Source organism: Geotrypetes seraphini, chromosome 7, assembly GCF_902459505.1.
Source record: "Geotrypetes seraphini chromosome 7, aGeoSer1.1, whole genome shotgun sequence".
Classification (NCBI taxonomy): domain Eukaryota; kingdom Metazoa; phylum Chordata; class Amphibia; order Gymnophiona; family Dermophiidae; genus Geotrypetes; species Geotrypetes seraphini.
The window spans coordinates 47,217,569-47,237,538 of record NC_047090.1 but is presented as its reverse complement, the minus strand read 5'-3'; the positions used below and the strand labels follow the sequence as shown (position 1 = coordinate 47,237,538).

Sequence of the window (19,970 nt, the reverse complement as noted above, 5' to 3'; positions counted from 1 at the left end):
CAGTGGTGTGCGTTCCACAGATGCCACTTGTTCTGACGCTGATTACTGCCACCAAGAATGGGTTCAAAAATTCACAGAATGGCACTTGCCTTCCTTGCTGCTCATCTTGTGTGTCAAAAAGATCACCAGGGAGCAAAGGTCAGCCTGTGAATTTTCAAGATTTGCTATACAGCTAGTAAAAGTCAGAGAGGGCAGCAAAAGTAGAAAACATTCCTGTTACTTTTCCTATCACGGCCACAGGCCAAATGCAATTCAAGCTTTCAGATTTTTATGAGTCTATTGAATCGTTTCTTAATTATGCCCATGTGAAACCCACTCTAGATAAATATAAGAGTCGTCTATTTATGATCCTAACAGGTATAGCCATTCAGTTGATTACAAGTAAAATTGGAAAAACCATGATAGAATTAATTATACATTTTGGTGGGTGAATGTGTGTACTACATACAGATACGAACGAATTAATGCAGAATATAGGGGTTTTAGTGAGGTATTTAATAAAATTTGAAGCCCATTGACTAAATTTGTAAAAACATAATAATGTATTTTCATCATATATCTTCTTTTCTTTTCCGTATTCAAGAGCAACGAAATTGATGGTGGGTCTTTTGAGAAAACACTGGTATATTGTACAAAAACACAAACCCCTGCAGAATTTCCCGAGGATAGCATACTCGAGGGGGGTGACACTGGGCCAAACATGCAACTTTCAGAAATATGGGGTAAGGACAAGGGAGAGGGGGGGTTACCATGGGGCATGTGGGAAGTGGCAATGGTGTCCTCTCACCATTCTAGGTGATACATGGAGGGTTTAATAGAGACATTGTTTTACAGTCTAAATCAGCTACGGACTGCAATATGCAGCATGTCATCTATGCGATAGTCTGTCCCTGTGACTTGGTTTACATAGGGTGGACAAACAGGAAGATAAGGGTAAGACTAACAGAACACAAATCACGTATTGTTAACAAGATAGCCCAAGCCCCCTTGGTTGACCACTGGCTTACGTGCAACCATACAGTGGAGGAGATGAGATGGCGTGTCATTAGTAGGGTTACTGGGTGGGATGGAGGGAAAGATCAGAGAAAGCTCAATGAGACTGAACAGCGATATATTTTTATGCTTGACACGGTGGAACCACAGGGTTGAACAGTGAGATTGAATGGGCATTGGTGATTGGATGAGTTCTGGCCAATGAGACGCAGGAGGCGTGAATTATTGTTGAGTTTGGTGGGAGGATTTAAACTCAGAGGGCGAACGCCGCCGCCATCTTTCTCACAAATCTTTAGTGGAGTCAGATGATGGCAGCGACCTCAGTGAGTTTTTTTTATATAAGCAGTGTGATAAAGAGATTAATATACGATGAGGTGGGTAGAAGAGATGGTTGGACATGACTAACTGTTCACAACTTTCTTTTCTTTATTGTTTAGGGAGACCCTTGATAAAGCACTTTTTTGTGCGAAACATGTCAGGTCAGACTCCCAGGTTTTGGCTGGAATTGAGCTAAGTACTTTTGCACTTTATATTTATTCACTTTACAATATTCGTTTTATATATTTAAATATTTATTGAATTAAGGAAAGACACTAATAAGCACTCGAATGGACAGCCAATGATGAGGCACCACATAATTCTTCCCGCAGTTGTGAGATAAATACAGCGGTGGAGTGGTGGGGCTGAGGCATCCTTTGAAAATAGTTAAAAACAACGATGAATGTGAAATATATCCAGGTCTTGTTCTACTCTAATTTTGATTCGTAGTTATAGAATAAGGGCATCTGTGCCACATTTTTGTTGGTGCTTATGGCCATGCTTAAAGTTAGGTGTGGGGGAGACATTACTTGTGCCGGAGGAGGAGTTCAGCGTCGCTTCGAGTGACCCCTGCACCAGCAGTGCCAGTAATTGTTTCGGGCAGGCAGTTTCCAAGACGGACCCCTTGACGTCATAGGGTCCGTCTTATCTGCCTACAATTTTCCTTAAAAAGCAGCCTGCCGCTGCGGGTGCGGGCGCAGGGCGTGGCCGAAGGGGCGTGCCCTAAGGGACAGGACACGCCCCTTGGGAGCCCCTTGGAGCACGAGGAGCTCAGGAGTGGAGTTCAGGTCGTATAACTTTTTCTTTGCTCGATATTATGGGAAAAAGGAAAGTAAAGCCCAAGAGCTCTACACCCACTGTTTCTGGCCCTATGGACAGACATTTGATATATTCTATGGAAAATCCAGCACCAACTTTAACTGATTTAAACTCTCCCGTGTCAGGAGCATCATTGAGCCCCCTCGAAAGGACACCCCCTCTTCATCTAATATCTGGTGCTAGTGGGAATTTAACCCCCATTATTTCTACTGATGTTGTGGTACCATCTACTCAGATGAATAAATTGGTTTTTACTGAAATACCTAAACCACTTGAATTTTCAAGTGTAGTAGATGAACAACCACAAACAGTGGAAAAACAAGATATTACCCTTAAAGATTTGTGGTTAGGTATTAATAGAGTTGAAGGGTTTCTTAGAGAATCAATGAAACAAACTTTGGACTATTCACTTTCTGTAGCTCATAAATTTGAGAATGTGGACTCTAATTTAAGTTCTTTGGATAAGAGAATAGGACTGGTTGAAACACAAACTAATACACTACAATCTGTCTCAGTGTCTGCAATCAAGGATTCCACTATGTTACTTTCTAAAATGGAAATGTTGGAAAACATTCATAGGGGAAAGAATCTCCGCCTGGTTAATTTCCCAATATCTCATTCATTATCTTCTCAAATATTATTAAGGAAATACTTTAAAGAAATATTGGGATTACCTAATGCGGAAAACTTCCCATTAAGTAACTGTTATTATATACCTCAAAAAAAAAACAAAAACTGACCAGGAAGTGGACCATCTAATAACAGACGAAGTTAATCTTACAGAATTTTTGGAAGATACTCAGGATGTTATTCAGACTAGATCCACAATGATAATAATATGTATGTCTGAGACAGATAAAATGTTGATAATGAAACTTTACTTCAAAAATAGGCTTACCAAGTTTTGTGGAGACTTGGTCAGCATTTTTCCTGATGTCTCAAGAGCTACACAGCTAAGAAGAAAAGAATTTTTGAAATTAAGAACAAGAGTGTTAGCTCTTGAGGCATCATTCTACTTAAAGTTTCCTTGTAAATGTCTTGTTAAGTTACAGGACATTGAATATGTTTTTTGGGACCCCATTCAATTACAACAATTTTTGATAGCTCGTGAACAGAAATGAGTTTTCTTTTTCTTTTTAATTATTTGATGTTTCATCTCTGAGAAAATGGTAGGATGTCAAGGTCTTGTATAGTAGGAATGATTAGGATTCATATGAATTCAACCCATTTCTTTGATTTCCTTTTAAAATTTCTGGTAAAATATGGTAATGTGTCTCTCCAGATAGTGGGCTTTAAAAGGATTGTTTGCTTAAGTATTGTATTACATAAGTATTCATTTTGTGAAACCTTTTTCTTTGATATCATCTGATATTATTAAATGTATTAAATTTATAAATAAATAAATAAAAAAAAAAGTTAGGTGTGGATGAAGTTCCCAGATCATGATGAGCTGTACCCGGGGCAGACTGTCTCCCAACCCCAACTTTGGTACACCACCAGTTATCTATATAGTAACATAACAACATAGTAGATATAGGCAGAAAAAGATTTATACAATCCATCCAGTCTGCACAAGATAAACTCATACCGTATATACTTGAATATAAGTCGATCCGAATATAAGTCGAGACCCCCTTTCCCCCCCAAAAGAGAAAAAAATGGCTGACTCGAATATAATAATAATAATAATAACTTTATTTTTATATACCGCCAAAGCCATAGTAGTTCGAGGCGGTTTACAACAAGAAGAGCTGGACAGTCAGCGAAGGAAAAATAACAATGGAGATTTTGGATACAGCGAAGAAAAAAAAAAAATAACAGTGAGGATTTTGGTTGCATAAAGTCACAATGTGGGGAAGCAAGAAGATGTTGGGTGGCTTAATATTCAAGTGTCCTGCCCTGTCAGTCTCTGCACCCAGCCCCTCCCTGACAAGCTTTGCACCCAGCCCCCTTCCCTCCATCCCTCCCCTGTCAGGCTCTGCACCCAGCACTTCCTTTGCTTTTGAATGAGCCCTCTCTATACCCATCTTAATATTAAACCGTACCATGCAGTGATCACTGGATGCCAGATGATCATCCACTGTAACATTAGAAACACTTTCCACGTTTGTAAGCACTAAGTCCAGTATGACCCCATCATGTGTGGGTTCCATTACCAACTGCTGGAATAGTTCTCCTTGTAGAGAATCCAGGATCTCCCTACTTCTAAAAGACCCCACAATAGGGATATCCCAATCAACATCTGGCATGTTAAAATCACCTATTGGCAAGACTTCCCCTTTTTTAGATATATTGTGAATGTCTACTATTAAATCTCTATCTACTTCTTCTGTCTATGAAGGAGGCCTGTATATCACACCAATGTAAATATATTCACCATTCTCTCTTTCCAAATTAATCCACAGTGCCTCTTCCTTGCCCTGCAGATCCTTCAATTGTGTGGCTTTAATATGATCTTTAACATATAATGCTATTCCCCCTCCTTTTCTTCATACCATGTCTTTCCTGAACAGATTATAGCCCGGTAAAACTACATCCCAGTCATGGTTCTCTGTGAACCATGTCACCGTGATCACCACCATATCCAACTCCTCTTCTTCCATCACAGCTTCTAGATCCAGAATCTTGTTTCCCATACTTTGAGCATTAGTATATACTGCTTTCCAGACATTGTTCCCTTTTCCCATCTGTGTAGAGGTATTCAGTGATTTACTTACCTGAGGGCTTTGATCACCCTTCCTCATCACTTCTAGTTTAAAGCCCTCTTCAGTAGATTAGCCAGCCTGCCGGCAAAAACACTTCTTCCCTTCTTTGATAGATGCACACCATCCCTGCTCCAGGAAGCCAAAGCGCTCTTGACAACACCATCTACGTAGTCATGCATTCATCTCCAGGATGCATGCTACTCTGCCCTAGCCTTTACCCTCGACAGGGAGGATGGACGAGAATACTACCTGCGACCTGTGGGAGGTGCCTAGGACAATGGCACCCCATCCTGTTTTCCACCCCCCACTTTTTCACTGCCTCCTCCGCCATGCACACACCCCTTCCCTTTCCCCATTCCTTTTTAACTTTGCCAGCATGAGCAGTAATGCCAGCCTGCTGCCTGAACTTGCCTCGGCTCTCCTTCTGATGTCACTTCCTGGTTCTGTGACCTGGAAGTGACATCAGAGGGAGAGCCAAAGCTGGCATAAGCAGCAGGTTGGAGATGTTGCTCATGCCGGCGAAGAGTTAGCGATAAGGTTGGGTGGGGTGGGGGTTAGGGAAGGTGTGCATGTGATGGGGGAGGGGGAATGCGGGATGGAGAGTAGGAGAGGTGCTGGAATCCCCACCAAGACAGCGCTAAGGGCGGCCCATCTCCTTGTCCCCCTCACTAAGCCACTGACTGTCCTAACTTTGTTGGTTGGGCTGAGAACTTTTCTGCGGCCCCTAGTACAGGAAGTATATTTCAGCAAAATCAAAAACCTATGACTGACCCCTTCCACCCCCTGCTATGAAGATCTTAATGTTAGTAGGATGAGACTTCAGTGGATGGCAGAAAATAGAGAAAACACAAGACAGTAATGCATTGTTTCCTCCTTCCTGTTATGCTATCCACCTCCTGCCCTTGTAACCCTTTCCTCACCTGAAGAACTGTCCTTCATATAGCACGTTTTATGCATCTTTCCCATGAAGAGCTCCAATCCAACGATGGCATAGATGATTATGACAAAAAGCACCAGCAGAGCAATGTGCAGCAGGGGAACCATCGCTTTGATAATGGAATTTAAAACCACCTGAAGACCTGCAAGATAAGGGAAACAGACAAACAAAAATGAAATATTTTCATTAGAGGAAAAAATCCTGTCGGCACAAATAAATACATGCATTTTGGTGATTAATTCTTCCAACCTGGAAAGAAGATTGGACTAATCACATATGTACATTGTGCAGAACAGATGACCATTCCTGAGAGAAAGAAAATTACAGTATATTTTGGGGACTAGGTGTGGATTGTTCTAACACATTTTTAGACTCATTACTGTAATTTGATTCTTGAAAATTGAACCTACAAAAATTTCATATTTCTAGCATTTTTCAATTTAACACAAGCTTCCTATATCACTTTTTTTGCTGGGAAGTTCATTACATTACATTAGTGGCTTTTATTCTGCCATTGCCTTGCAGTTCATGACGGATTACATAAGAGGTAATTTGGACATTTCCAGGAGTATTATAAAATATATGTTTAATCAGAGGTATAGAATCTGTCCAGCACTGGTCGCCGTACATGAAGGACACGGTACTACTTGAAAGGGTCCAGAGAAGAGCGACTAAGATGGTTAAGAGACTGGAGGAGTTGCCGTACAGCGAAAGATTAGAGAAACTGGGCCTCTTCTCCTTCGAACAGAGGAGATTGCGAGGGGACATGATCGAAACATTCAAGGTACTGAAGGGGATAGATTTGTTAAAGGGATGTTAACTTTTGTGCTTGATTGCCATCCATAGAAGTGAGCCTTGATGATGTGCGCAGACAGATAGAAAAACTAAAAACTGACAAATCCCCGGGTCCGGATGGAATCCATCCAAGGGTGCTGAAGGAACTAAAGGAGGAAATAGCGGAACTACTACAGCAAATTTGCAACCTATCTCTGAAAACAGGTGTGATTCCGGAGGATTGGAAGATAGCCAACGTTACGCCCATCTTTAAAAAGGGATCAAGAGGAGATCCGGGAAACTACAGACCGGTGAGTCTGACCTCTGTTCCGGGGAAAATGGCGGAAGCACTGATAAAAGAAAAAATAGATGAACATTTTGAAAAACACGAACTTCTGATAACCAGCCAACATGGTTTCTGCAGGGGGAGATCGTGCCTGACCAACTTTTGCACTTCTTCGAGGGAATTAACAAACAGATGGACAGAGGAGACCCCATAGACATCATATACTTAGATTTCCAGAAAGCCTTTGACAAGGTGCCTCATGAACGTCTACTCCGGAAACTGAAGAACCATGGGGTGGACCGAGACGTGCATAGATGGATCAGAAACTGGTTAGCGGGTAGGAAACAGGAGGTAGGGGTGAAGGGACACTACTCAGACTGGAGGAAGGTCACGAGTGGTGTTCCGCAGGGCTCAGGGCTCGGACCGCTGCTATTTAATATATTCATAAATGATCTAGAAACAGGGACAAAGAGTGAGATAATAAAATTTGCGGACGACACCAAACTATTTAGTGGAGCTCGGACAAAGGAGGACTGCGAAAAATTGCAAAGGGACTTGGACAAATTAGTGGAATGGGCAGAGAGATGGCAGATGAAGTTCAATGTTGAGAAGTGTAAAGTATTGCATGTGGGAATCAGAAACCCGAGGCACAGCTATACGATGGGAGGGATGTTATTGAATGAGAGTACCCAAGAAAGGGACTTGGGGGTAATGGTGGACATGACAATGAAGCCGACGGCACAGTGCGCAGCGGCCGCTAAGAGAGCGAATAGAATGCTGGGTATAATCAAGAAGGGTATTACAACAAGAACAAAAGAAGTTATCCTGCCGCTATACCGGGCAATGGTGCGTCCGCATCTTGAGTACTGCGTCCAGTATTGGTCACCATACCTTAAGAAGGATATGGCATTACTCGAGAGAGTTCAGAGGAGAGCGACACGACTGATTAAGGAGATGGAAAACCTTTCATACGCTGAGAGATTGGAGAAACTGGGTCTCTTTTCCCTGGAGAAGAGAAGACTTAGAGGGGATATGATAGAGACTTACAAGATCATGAAGGGCATAGAGATAGTAGAGAGGGACAGATTCTTCAAACTTTCAGAAAATAAAAAAACAAGAGGGCATTCGGAAAAGTTGAAAGGGGACAGATTCAAAACGAATGCTAGGAAGTTCTTCTTTACCCAACGTGTGGTGGACACCTGGAATGCGCTTCCAGAGGACGTTATAGGGTAGCGAACGGTACTGGGGTTTAAGAAAGGATTGGACAAAGTTGAAAGGGGATAGATTCTGTACAAATGTAAGGAAGTTCTTCTTCACCCAGAGAATGGTAGAAAGCTGGAACACTCTTCTGGAGTCTGTCATAGGGGAAAACACCCTCCAGGGATTCAAGACAAAGTTAGACAAGTTTAAGCTGAATCAGAACGTACGCAGGTAGGGCTAGTCTCAGTTAGGGCGCTGGTCTTTGACCAGAGGACCGCTTTGTGAGCGGACTGCTGGGCATGATGGACCACTGGTCTGACCCAGCAGCAGCAATTCTTATGTTCTTATGAGAAAGAAATGATCAGTGTGGCATCAGCTTGACTTGATAAATTTCTTGAACAGGGTTTTTACTTCTCTTCTGAAGGTTTTGTAGTCTGGTGTTGTGATCAGTAGACTGGAGAGATGGTGATCTAGTTTCACTGCCTGAGTGGCAAGTAGGCCATCGTACATTTTCTTGCACTGTATGCTTGTGATTGGGGGTGGGTGAATGATGTCTGGGTTCTTTTTGGTCTGGTTGTGTTGGTTTGGGTAAGGTGATTGTTCAAGTAAGTTGGAATGTCACCATTCAGGGCTTTGAACAGTAGACAGCAAAATTTGAATAGTATTCTTGCTTGTATTGGGAGCCAGTGTGTGTCTAGGAATGCAGCGGTGATATAGTCATACTTGTTCAGTGAATAGATTAGTCTGAGAGCAGTATTTTGTACTGTTTGTAATTGTATTATCATGGCTTGGGAACGGGTTGGTATAAGATGTTGCAGTAGTCTAGAAGTCCTAGGACTAGGGACTGTACCAGGAGCTGGAATTGTTTTCTGTCAAATAATTTTCAGGGGGCACGGGCAAATGATTATGTACACCACCCAACTAGATTTACAAGTGGTGTGCATTCTGGCTCGAATGATGCATCTGGTATGAGGGTCTTGCCAGGTGCTGCCTTCCAAGGTTTTATCACACCACTGACAGAACAGAGGTGGATTTATCAACTTAATACAGTAGTACCCCACGGGCTCAACCTGGAACTTGAATGGCAATCTCTCTGGTGAGGTCTCACTGTATCCCCATGTCTTTATTATATTGTTTCAAACTATCAAAATTCATAGGAGTGTTATATCAATACTAAGCTTTTCCAGCAGGGTGCTTCTCCGGGACTGCGGTTATTTCCGCACTTCCGGGTTGGCCCGATGACGTCAGTCTCAGCTGGGTTGTAGAATATTTAATGAGCTACAGTACACGCCGTGGCCATCTTAGATCACATTTCGGGTGGCCACGTCATGAAGAGCAACATAGTTCTGAGGTAAGCTATTGACATTTGTCAATGTAGTTTGATGTCATGCGATTTTATAAAATATAAAATATTAAAGCTAGTTTCTTGTCGTAGGGATTGTGCCCTGAGGAAACCTGAACAGGGTGAAACATGTTGGCGTACTCTGTCCCTCTTGGCTAAACTACCCAAGTTAAGTTAAGCACTTTATTTATAACTATTTATTGAAAACATTAAAAAATATATTAAGATAAGCATAGTACATCTCATACTAAACAATACCAGTGACCCGATGACGATAGGGGGCATATAGCCAGTTGGCATGAAAGTTTATTGAGCTTCTGGTGGCACCTCTGAGGGCCTGGAGAATTTATTTTATAAGCATTTTTGGTATAGAAGACACTCAGGGGAGGTCTATATCACACCGTACCCCCAACGGTGTTGCAGCATACATTCTTCTATAAAGTATTCTCACATTCAAGCCTCACATACAAATTCAGTAGTAGAGGACATAGCACGGCCCTGAATATCCAGGAATAAAGCCGGTGATGATCAGCAAATTGTTGAGCACTACGGCTGAAAATTTCACTTAACTCTTAAATTGAGAAGTATAAAAAAATGGGTGGCAACAGGGGCAGAGTTATGGCTGGGAAAAGAAGTTAGGAGCTCAGCACTGATTTTCAGCATAAGGCTCATAGATCTAGAAAAAAAAAGCAGATCTAAATTTATGAGCATAACTTTTAAACTCCTAAATTAAGATGAATTTTCAGCTGAAAAGTTATGCTCCTAAGTTTGGCTGAATAACAGGGCACAAATTTAGGAGGTTTCCAAGTTTATTTAATACTTGGAGGGGCATTTTCAATAGGACATCTAAGTCTGACTTTGGAAGTTTGGGGAAAAGCATCCAAAAAGCCAGTACAGAAAATTACCATTTTCAAATCATAAAAACATCTAATCTCATCTAACCTTTGGTTTATATACCGGGTCATCTCCCAGCGGAGCTCGACTCGGTTCACATATAATTAAGACTAACTTTTTGGGCCTCTTCTATCAAAATGTGCTAGCAGGTTTTAGCGCAGAGCGCCACGCTGAATGGCCCGTGCTGCTCCCGACGCTCACTGGGAGCTCTATGAGCATCGGGAGCAGCATGGGCCATTCAGCGCGGCTCACCACGCTACAAACTGCTTGTTCAGTTTGATAGAAGAGACCGTTTGTTTTGAAAATGAGCTTTTCCTAGTTGTTTTTGAGCTTAATGTGTCTATCTTTTAGGACAATTTTCAAAGCCAAAATGTTCAAAAGAAAAACATACACAAACAAGCTAGTGGGATTTAGAAGCAGCCAGCATTTTATCAAAGTGGTCACAGAGACATCACAGCAGAGCACAGAGACACTCTAGGGGGTACTGCAGGTACAAATCTTACAATAACCTGCTTATATTATATGGTGAGCCCTCTAAAATCCATCTAGAACTTACTGTACTCACCTGTATACCACAACAGCCCTTATGCCTGCAGGTGTCATCTTTATATAGGTAGTACAGTAGATTTTGAGTGGGTTTTGGAGGGCTCACCAAACCATATAAGCAGGTAACGGTGAGATGTGTACTGGGACTTTTAAAAAAAATACGACATTCACTGCTGTACTTTCTAGAGTTGCCCCTCTGCTCTGCTAAGCTGTGTGGCCATCTGAAGCTGTAATACAGGCTGAAATGTACTGTTTCTTTTACATCTTTGGGTGGTAGAGGGGGCCAGTGACCACTGGGGGGAGTAAGGGGGATCATGGCCTTAATTTCTCCAGTGGTCATCTGTTTGGGCCTTATTTGTTTTTAAAACAGGTCAATCCCCAAACGTCTAAATGGTGCCCTGGACATTTTGTTAAATGTTTGTTTATTGATGCAAAATATCCAAATCCTAAGCCCGCCCAAAACAAGCCTTCAACAAGCCCCCTTGGAATTTAGATGAACAGGGGACAACTAGCCTTGAAAGACATCTAAAATATGGGGGTTTGAAAATAGCGATTTGGACGTTTTATTGAGAATAACATCCAAAAGCAACTTTATGCCATTTTGGGACTTTTTTTTTCTTTTGAAAATAAGCCCCTTGATATACTGCCCATTGTGGGACATCTAAGCAGTTTACAAACAATAAATAAAATGGGGAGGAAAAAAATTCGGAAGGGGGGGAAAAGAAAGAACTTATGAGCATAAATTTAGAAGATCAGCCCAGAGAGGGAAAGAGCACACCAAAACACAATACAGCAAAAGAAAGCACAAAGAGCCTCAATGAATCTTTATGAGATTGCTCTCTGTGCTTGGGCTTTAGGACCAGTTCCGATCCCCAAAGTTTGGTAATCGTATTTTGCTCATTGGCCGCCCCTGATGCAGGCGTTGTATGCCTGAACACAGTTCGTGTTGGGTCAATAAAGACAAGTCCCTGTTCATTGAGGACTTATGTGCTTTTTTTGTTATATAAATTTAGGAGCCCAGGATTTCTGAATATTGGGTCCTTTACTTTCAAATCATAAAGGGCTAGATTCACTTACCCCCAATTCCGTGCCTGATCCGTGCCCAATTGAATGCAGGCTGACAAATTCATAAAAGGCATGAATGCAAATGGGGACGATTGTTGACACGCCCCCCCCCCCCCCACCACAGGAATCACAAGAGAGCAATCCTGATCCATGCGCAGACCATCTGTAGATGGTCTGCGCATGCGTCTAAAAGCCATCAAAGCCGCAATTTTTTTTCTTTTTAGTTTTACTAACCCAGCGAGTCCGTAGTTTTAATCCGCTTTAAACCTGCGGGTTATAACCACGGGCTCGCAGTGCGGGGAAGGGCAGGAGAGATTCAGGGCGACAGGTAAGTGAGATTCGGGGCGGCAGGCAGGAGAGATTCAGGGCAGAGCAGGGTGGCAATTCGTGGCGACAAGCAGGAGAGATTCGGGGCAGAGAGATAAATATTCAGGGCAGTAGAGAGAACGGTGTGCAGAGAGCAGGGTGGCAATGGAGCTGGAGAGTTTGGAAGGACGTTTGCGACTGGTCCCCAGCAGTCGCTTCTTGTGTTGATCGGACAGCCCAGTCGGTGTGCTAGATTTCTTTAGTGAATCGGGTCCCTGCCTACTTTGCATGCCGTTCCCTTCATTTTCATGCGCGGATCGGAATCGGATCGGCAGAGAGGTAAGTGAATCGGGCCGGAGTAAAATCAGGTCGCAAAGGGGTCGGCACAAGATGGGTTTGCTTAGTGAATCTAGCCCCAAGTCATTCTGCGTCCTCCTCTTTCATTATTTTCACCTTACTATATGAAGAGCAGGAGTAACACTTGTGACATCACCCTGCCAACACCTCCAAAGTTTCTACATCGTTAGCAGATCTTTAGCTTTTATGCTTGTCCTGATACGTCAACATTAATTTATGTACAAATCCTCTAATTAACTGCATCATTTGGATTTTAAAACAGGCTGCACTAATGAGAGAATGCAAACCACTTACATTAATTCACGGATACAATTATTTAGCTGCTTATTTTCAGGTGATGTTTATTATACTGGAAGAGCTTTCTTAATTAACCCAATAGAAACCCCTGCTCTCACTAATTTCTTTACGCTACCTGTTTTGTCAAATTATACCGAGCTACTTGCCATGTGCTGTTTATGAGGTCAATTTCTATAACCGTTGCTTTATTTTCACTGGAAACAGCGACACAACTTGAAAATGTCTGGTGTATCTTTAGTGGTCATGAGCAAAACTAATAATTCACATTTACAAGAAAGATCCTTCTTTTCCGCACTGGTTTTCATGTCGGAATGGCATTGCGTATGGTACGACTCACTTTTTCTGAACTAAAAGAATCATTTTCTAGATATTGCTTTTAAAATATTCTAAGCCAAGGGTGGGAACTCAAGAGTCTAAACTAGTCAAGCTTTATGGTAAGTAAGGAAGAAGTAGGGAATTACAGGCCGGTAAGCCTGACTTCTGTGGTAAGCATATTAATGGAAATGCTTTCAAAACAGAGAATGGTCAAGTTTCTGGAATCCTGTGGATTACAGGACTGGAGACAACAAGGATTCACAAGAGGTAGGTCTTGTCAGACAAATCTGATCAATTTCTTTGACTGGGTGACCAGAGAATTGGATAGAGGGACTGCGCTAGATGTGGTGTATTTAGATTTTAGCAAAGCCTTTGACAGTTTTCCACACAGATGTCTAATAAACAAACAGAGTGCCCTTGGGATGGGTCTGAAAGTGTCAGGCTGGGTCAAGAACTGGTTGAGTGGAAGGCGACAGAGGGTAGTGGTCAATGGAGATCGCTCTGAGGAAAGGGATGTTACCAGTGGTGTGCCTCAAGGTTCTGTTCTTGGGCCTGTTCTTTTTAACATTTTTATAAATGATATTGCTGAAGGGTTGTCGGGTAAGATTTGCCTCTTTGCGGATGATACCAAAATCTGCAATAGAGTTGGCACACCGGATGATGTGAATAACATGAAGAAAGTTGTGGCGAAGCTTGAAGAATGGTCTGAAATTTGGCAGCTAAAATTTAATGCTAAGAAATGCAAGGACATGCATTTGGGCTGCAAAAACCCGAGGGAAAGGTACAGTTTAGGGGGTGAAGAACTTATGTGCATGACGGAAGAGCGGGATTTGGGTGGGATTGGATGTGATGATCTTAAGTTGTGCACTATGAATTTTTGCATTGTAACTGCAAATTAGTATCACTTAGTGCTAATTAACATCAATTATACCCAGTTATTGGTATCCAATTAGCAGCTAATTTAATATTATGTTATACATGTAACTAGCAGTATTAGGGTGTTGTCTTACCTTAGAGACAATTACATTTTATATGCCTTTATAAAATACTAGGGTAAACTGCAAATATCAAGCCTACCTTGCAGACATGGACATTTACACCTGCTCTAGAGTATATTATTCAATTGTGTGTGCAAATTATAATATTTAATGAAGTACTCCCATGGTGCAAAACATACAGCGTCTACCATTGCCAGACATTCCACGACGTGTCATGCATAAGATTAAATGGAACCTGTGACCTTTGAAAGTCTTGTAACATAGAGAACACAGTCATTTTTTGATCTCTTGATTGAAGGAGGATCAACAAAAGCGAAAATATTCCTGAAGAAACATCCCACAGAGTGGACTAATGGTCCAGTTTTCAAGGAACTTTGGAATAGGGCATCCGAGCTGACTGTTAATGATGCAGCAGAACGAGGGATAAGCCTCATTGAAAAACTATGATACTTTGACAAAAGATAAAGAACAGAAATAGTTTGTTCTTCGGCTAGTGCAGGGATCTCAAAGTCCCTCCTTGAGGGCCGCAATCCAGTCGGGTTTTCAGGATTTCCCCAATGAATATGCATTGAAAGCAGTGCATGCACATAGATCTCATGCATATTCATTGGGGAAATCCTGAAAACCCAACTGGATTGCGGCCCTCAAGGAGGGACTTTGAGACCTCTGAGCTAGTGTCCAGCCACCGAAAGAAGTTTCCTTCTGCATCAACGGCGGCTCTTATGTCACAGACCATTGATTATTTGTCGAGTTCACAAGAATTACAATATACTGTTAAGCTTAGTGTTAGTTTTAAAAAACAGTGAGGTGGGGCAACCCCTAAACTTTGTTTTAAATAAAATTTGGTGTGTTTTTCATTTTTATATAAAGAAATAAAATTAGCTTTGTGGACAAACAAAATGTGTTACAGCATAATCTCGTTATAACGGACTTCAAGGGCCCTGAAAAAATGGTCCGTTATATCCAGAGTTGCATTTTTAAAAAACTTTATTTAGGTCAACTTGAAACAACGTTCAATCAATGAACAATAGTCACTGCACAACCATATCAGCAACATCAAGAAACATTGGTATGGCACGAAATGACTGCAAAACCAGAATACTGAAAGATGTTCTAAAGCATTATGTCATATTGTACTAGAAAGAAAAATACTCTCTCATTTTCTTCTGGGCTGCATTTTGATACTATATCACCGGCATGCCACGTGCCTTGTAGGCGGAGCCTGCATGTCCATTATAGCTGAAGAAAACTACAGCTAAAAGCAGCTCTGGAGACCAAATTGGTTGTTCTTTGTATCTGAAAGTCCGTTATATGCGAGTCCGCTATATGTGATGATTTTCTGTATGTTTATAATGGCGCACGGCTGGGGCCAGCGGACCTCGTCCGCTTTAGGTGAGGTTCCATTATAACCGAGTCCGTTATAACGAGATTATACTGTAATTAATTTTTTTTGGCCACCCTAATATACGGGCTGAGTATTTTGCATCCACAATTCACATATGCAATAAAAATATGACTCACGATAGAATATTTTCTTTTTCCTCCTTGTGTGAATGGTGTCTCCTTTACAATCAATTTATGGAGCTCTTTTTTATTCTATTTGGTTTTATAGATTGAATTGTACATCACCTAGATATATAATTGTAGTATAGCTGATATAAAAAGTCATAATAAATATAAACTTATGAATACACATAAAGCAATATCCCAGACTCCAATCATTTGAAATAACACTCCTAAGTAAAGGTACCGTATATACATTCATCTGTAGTTTTTGTTTCATTTTGAGGGGGGGGGTATCTTCTATTTCCGCTCGGTTTTCTAGATCTCGGAGCAAGCTTTTTCTTTCCATTTGGGCCTCCTATTTGGACACTTTGCCCCCTATGATAAAAAGCCAGGTGGTCAATCGACTGCGGAAGCCAGTAGTCCCCGTATTGCCAGTGGGTTGAGGGAGGGGTTTTGGGGGTTGGGGTGGGTGGGTGGGTTGCTTTTGGGATTGGATCTGGAAGGATCCAGGCTATAAGAACACAGGCCTGGACTCTCACGGTTTTCTAGGGTCTCTTGTTGGGTGGTTGACTTTTATTTTGTATTGGAAAAAATGTGATTCCTATGTCATGCGTGTATTTTCTGCTCTTGTGAATAAACAGTTTATACAAAAAAACAAAAAAAAGCAAAGAGAGATAATATAATTAAAGGAAGATGTCATTCCAATCATTAGAGTAACTGGATCTAGGAGATATCACCCCTCCTGGACCAATAAGCACTCCAGATAGCCTGATTTTAATCTGGTTTATCCTTCAGGGCAAAAGTTACCAGCACCAAGATAGCAATTTTAATAATCACATTTGTTTCCAGTGACCTATTTGAGGGGAGTGCTTCCAAAATAAAAGCACAATGCCTCTTGGTGCATGCAAGCATGAATGGTGAAAATGTGTGTGTGTGGGGGGGGAGGGGTGCAGGGGGCACACTCAAAGGCACTGATGGGGTTTAGCAGCTGGTGCTACCCCAGTAAATGTGGGTGAGAAAGACAGTAAGAATCAGGGACCCTAATTGATTGGTGCTGCTGAATAGCCTTGGAAGTATCTGGACAGTGCAGAGATGGTGCACGGGTGAAGCACGGGAACAGTCAGAGGTTATTTGGCTAACAGGACTAGATTCTGTAAATGGTGCCCATATCTGGGCACTGAAAAAAATGAGCACTGCTGTTTGCCTTCCCGTCATCTACAAGAGATTCCTTGACATATCCCTGGCGTTCCAGGCATGCAAATGGAACAAATGTCTATCCACTCTCATCTCTAATTCTCCCTCCTATCAAACTTTCAGGAAGTCAATCAAAACTTATCTCTTTAACAAATATCTCTGACTCCCGCCCTCCTTGTAACTCTACCTTTAACTACGCCTTGTACCTCCCACCTACCTGCACCTCCTACCTACCTGCCTCCTCCCTACCTGCACCTCCTCCCTACCTGCACCCGACTTCCTAAGCCACGCCGATTGACTTGTTTATAACCTCTTTATCTCCTTTTTGCCTGCTCCCGACTTGCTAAGTTATATTGATTGATTGACTTATTTGTAAATTTCACTGTCGATGTACAGTCTCTTGTCATGTAAACCGCTCTGAACTATTCTGGTACTGCGGTATACAAAAATAAAGTTATTATTATTATTATTCTATAAATAGTTCTCCGAGTTGGACGCCGTTAATAGAGTAGCGACTAGCACCGTGATCTGCACCCAATTTTGGACACAAGGATTTACACGAACTGAACCCTGGAGCAAGCCCTTGTGCCTACATTAGGAGAGGATCCCCCATAATCTCTAATACTGCATGCATCTGTAGTGAACACCCCTGACCCTCCCCCCCCCCCATATGGCCATGCCCCCTTTTCAATTGTGCGCTAGAATATTTATGTGCGCATCTTTAGAATAGCACCTAGCAAGATGCATGTTAACTTCAAACTGACTTGTTTATTAATTTGCATGCACAAATTGGGCACGTGCCCAAATTTGAATGCACAATTTTGAGAACCATTTACAGAAGACATAAGACCAAAGTTAAGATTAATTAACTAAATATTTTGCAATGGATATTACTAGCCCTTGTACATTATGCCATAATTGAGCTATTTTTTTTGAGACTCCGACTGCATGTGATTGTAGCTAACCAAAGTTCTGCACCCTTGTGAGCACGGAGGGCTTGCATTCATTTCACAGGTTAGTGACTCCTGCAGTACATGAATAATATAGCTTATGATCTTGCTCAGGAGTACTGGGCTGCTAACAGGTGGCATCTTAAAGAGGTTGGCAAATGGAATGAGAAGCTGATCCTTTCTTCTTCCCAAGGATACTTTCATACTCACTCTAGCCCCAAAGACAAGCCTTGCCAAGGTTTGATTCACCCCTTCCCCTGCCAATAAAGAACCATACTTCCCTATCTGCCTCCATAGGCCCCTAGGGTCTACCTGATATTCCTGGTGGCCTAGGGGGGGTTCCAGGCAGGAGTGATCCATACCCTTTCTGGTGTTGGGCTCAAAATGGCTCCAAACACCTCTCAGAGTAGTCATGTGGTATTACTGCTAGAGGTCAAGTTGTCATAAAGAGAGTAGCTTCTGTTTTCATACATCAGCCCCTTTAAGATATCACTTGGGAGGATTAGGTCTGATAGAAAAAAAAAATTGTAGGATCCAAAATTGGTTTGATTCTGAACTATCAGAACTGAAAAAATTAACAAGACGATTGGACAGAAAATGGTATAAATCAGGAAAAATTGAGGATAAGGAAGCATGGAGGGCAAAAGGTAAGAACTATAAAATAAAAATTAAAGAAAAAAGATGTATTTATTATTCTTAAAAAATAGGAACTAATATATTAAATACTAAAGAACTATTTAGATTAGTCAACACACTTTTTGAGGTAAACCTCTTATTTATTAAAAAATTTATTTACTGCATACAACTATGCGGTCTCCATATCACATACATAAAATCTTGTTTCCCTTCGATTATCACATATAACATATACATGCCAAAACAACATTGTTAGTCGTCCCTGTTATAATAGGGATAGAGCACAAATTCAATCAGTTCAGAAGTACAAACAAGCTTTAAATCATACATTGATGCCAGAAAAATTCTAAAAAGTGATTATCAACTGAAATATATCTTAGCATAAGAAGGCATTGGCGACTAATTGAGTTTTCAGCATTTTCTTAAAATTCATCCTCCCCATGCAAAACCGCAGGATACCAGGCAAGGCATTCCATAGTTTTAAGCCAGCCACAGATATCATTGATGCTCTGATCCTAGCATGTATAGTCGACATTCTACCCTTCAAACTTAATTTCATCCCATTTACATCTCTAAGCTCTTGAAATAGGCCCCACAAGATCACCCTCCCACGTCAACTGAACTGGCTCAACATTTTCATTCAAAATTACATAACCTGAGATGTACTGTCTCAGGAAAGGACCATTTTGATTTTGAGATGTTTTCTCCTGCTGAAAACTTTTCTCATGCCGATTTAAATTGGTATTAATTTAATACTCCAAAATGGAAAGATTTCAATAAATTATATAATAAATATGCAAAATCTCATTCTCTCTTAGACATTTGCCCTTCAAAAATATTTAGAACTGTACCAATACACTTTAAGCTAGACGTGCTAACCTGGATTAGTTCATCATTATAACATAGCAATTTTTCTATAAATTAATCACTCCGATAATTAAGGATCCAAAATATCCAATATCTACTGTTAGTAATTACAGACTCATTTTTCTGATTAAACTTATGGAAGGATTAGTGAGTATTAACTCAACGACTATCTTGATCGATTTTCTATTTTACACCCTTCCCAATCAGGCTTTCATCAACTTCATAGTACTGAAACAGAATTGGCATCTCTTCTTGATTATCTTCACCAACAATTCAGTGTAAGTATGAGTGCCTTGATTATGCAGTTTGATCTCAGCAGTGCATTTGATTTAGTAGATCATCAAATCCTGCTGAGATGTTTGGACACAATTGGAATATCTGGCCATGTCCTTAATAGGTTTAGGGGTTTCCTGGAAAGTTGTACTTACCAGGTTCATTCGGAATATTCTTTTTCCTCCTACATGGAAAATCCATGTGGGGTGCCCCAGAGCACTCCATTATCTCCCACACTTTTCAACCTGTATCTAGCCCCTTGATAATTAAGCTTTCCTCCTTTGGAGTTAAGCTCTACAGTTATGCAGATGACATTAGAATAGTAATTCCGATTGTAGCTTTCTCAAAGGATACTCTACAATTCATATTCACTATTTTAGAAGCTGTAGAAA

At 41.2% G+C, this 19,970-nt stretch overlaps 1 protein-coding gene across 22 annotated transcripts in view; it reads right to left on the bottom strand.

Moving 5' to 3' along the window:
- Nucleotides 1–19,970, bottom strand: part of CACNA1C (calcium voltage-gated channel subunit alpha1 C) — a 1,333,094-nt gene that overhangs the window by 541,904 nt on the left and 771,220 nt on the right. For all 22 annotated transcript variants that reach the window (XM_033951116.1, XM_033951118.1, XM_033951120.1 and 19 more), the window contains one exon: nucleotides 5,756–5,914. In XM_033951116.1, coding sequence (XP_033807007.1) covers nucleotides 5,756–5,914 — 159 coding nt within the window. The remainder of the gene's footprint in view (nucleotides 1–5,755; nucleotides 5,915–19,970) is intronic.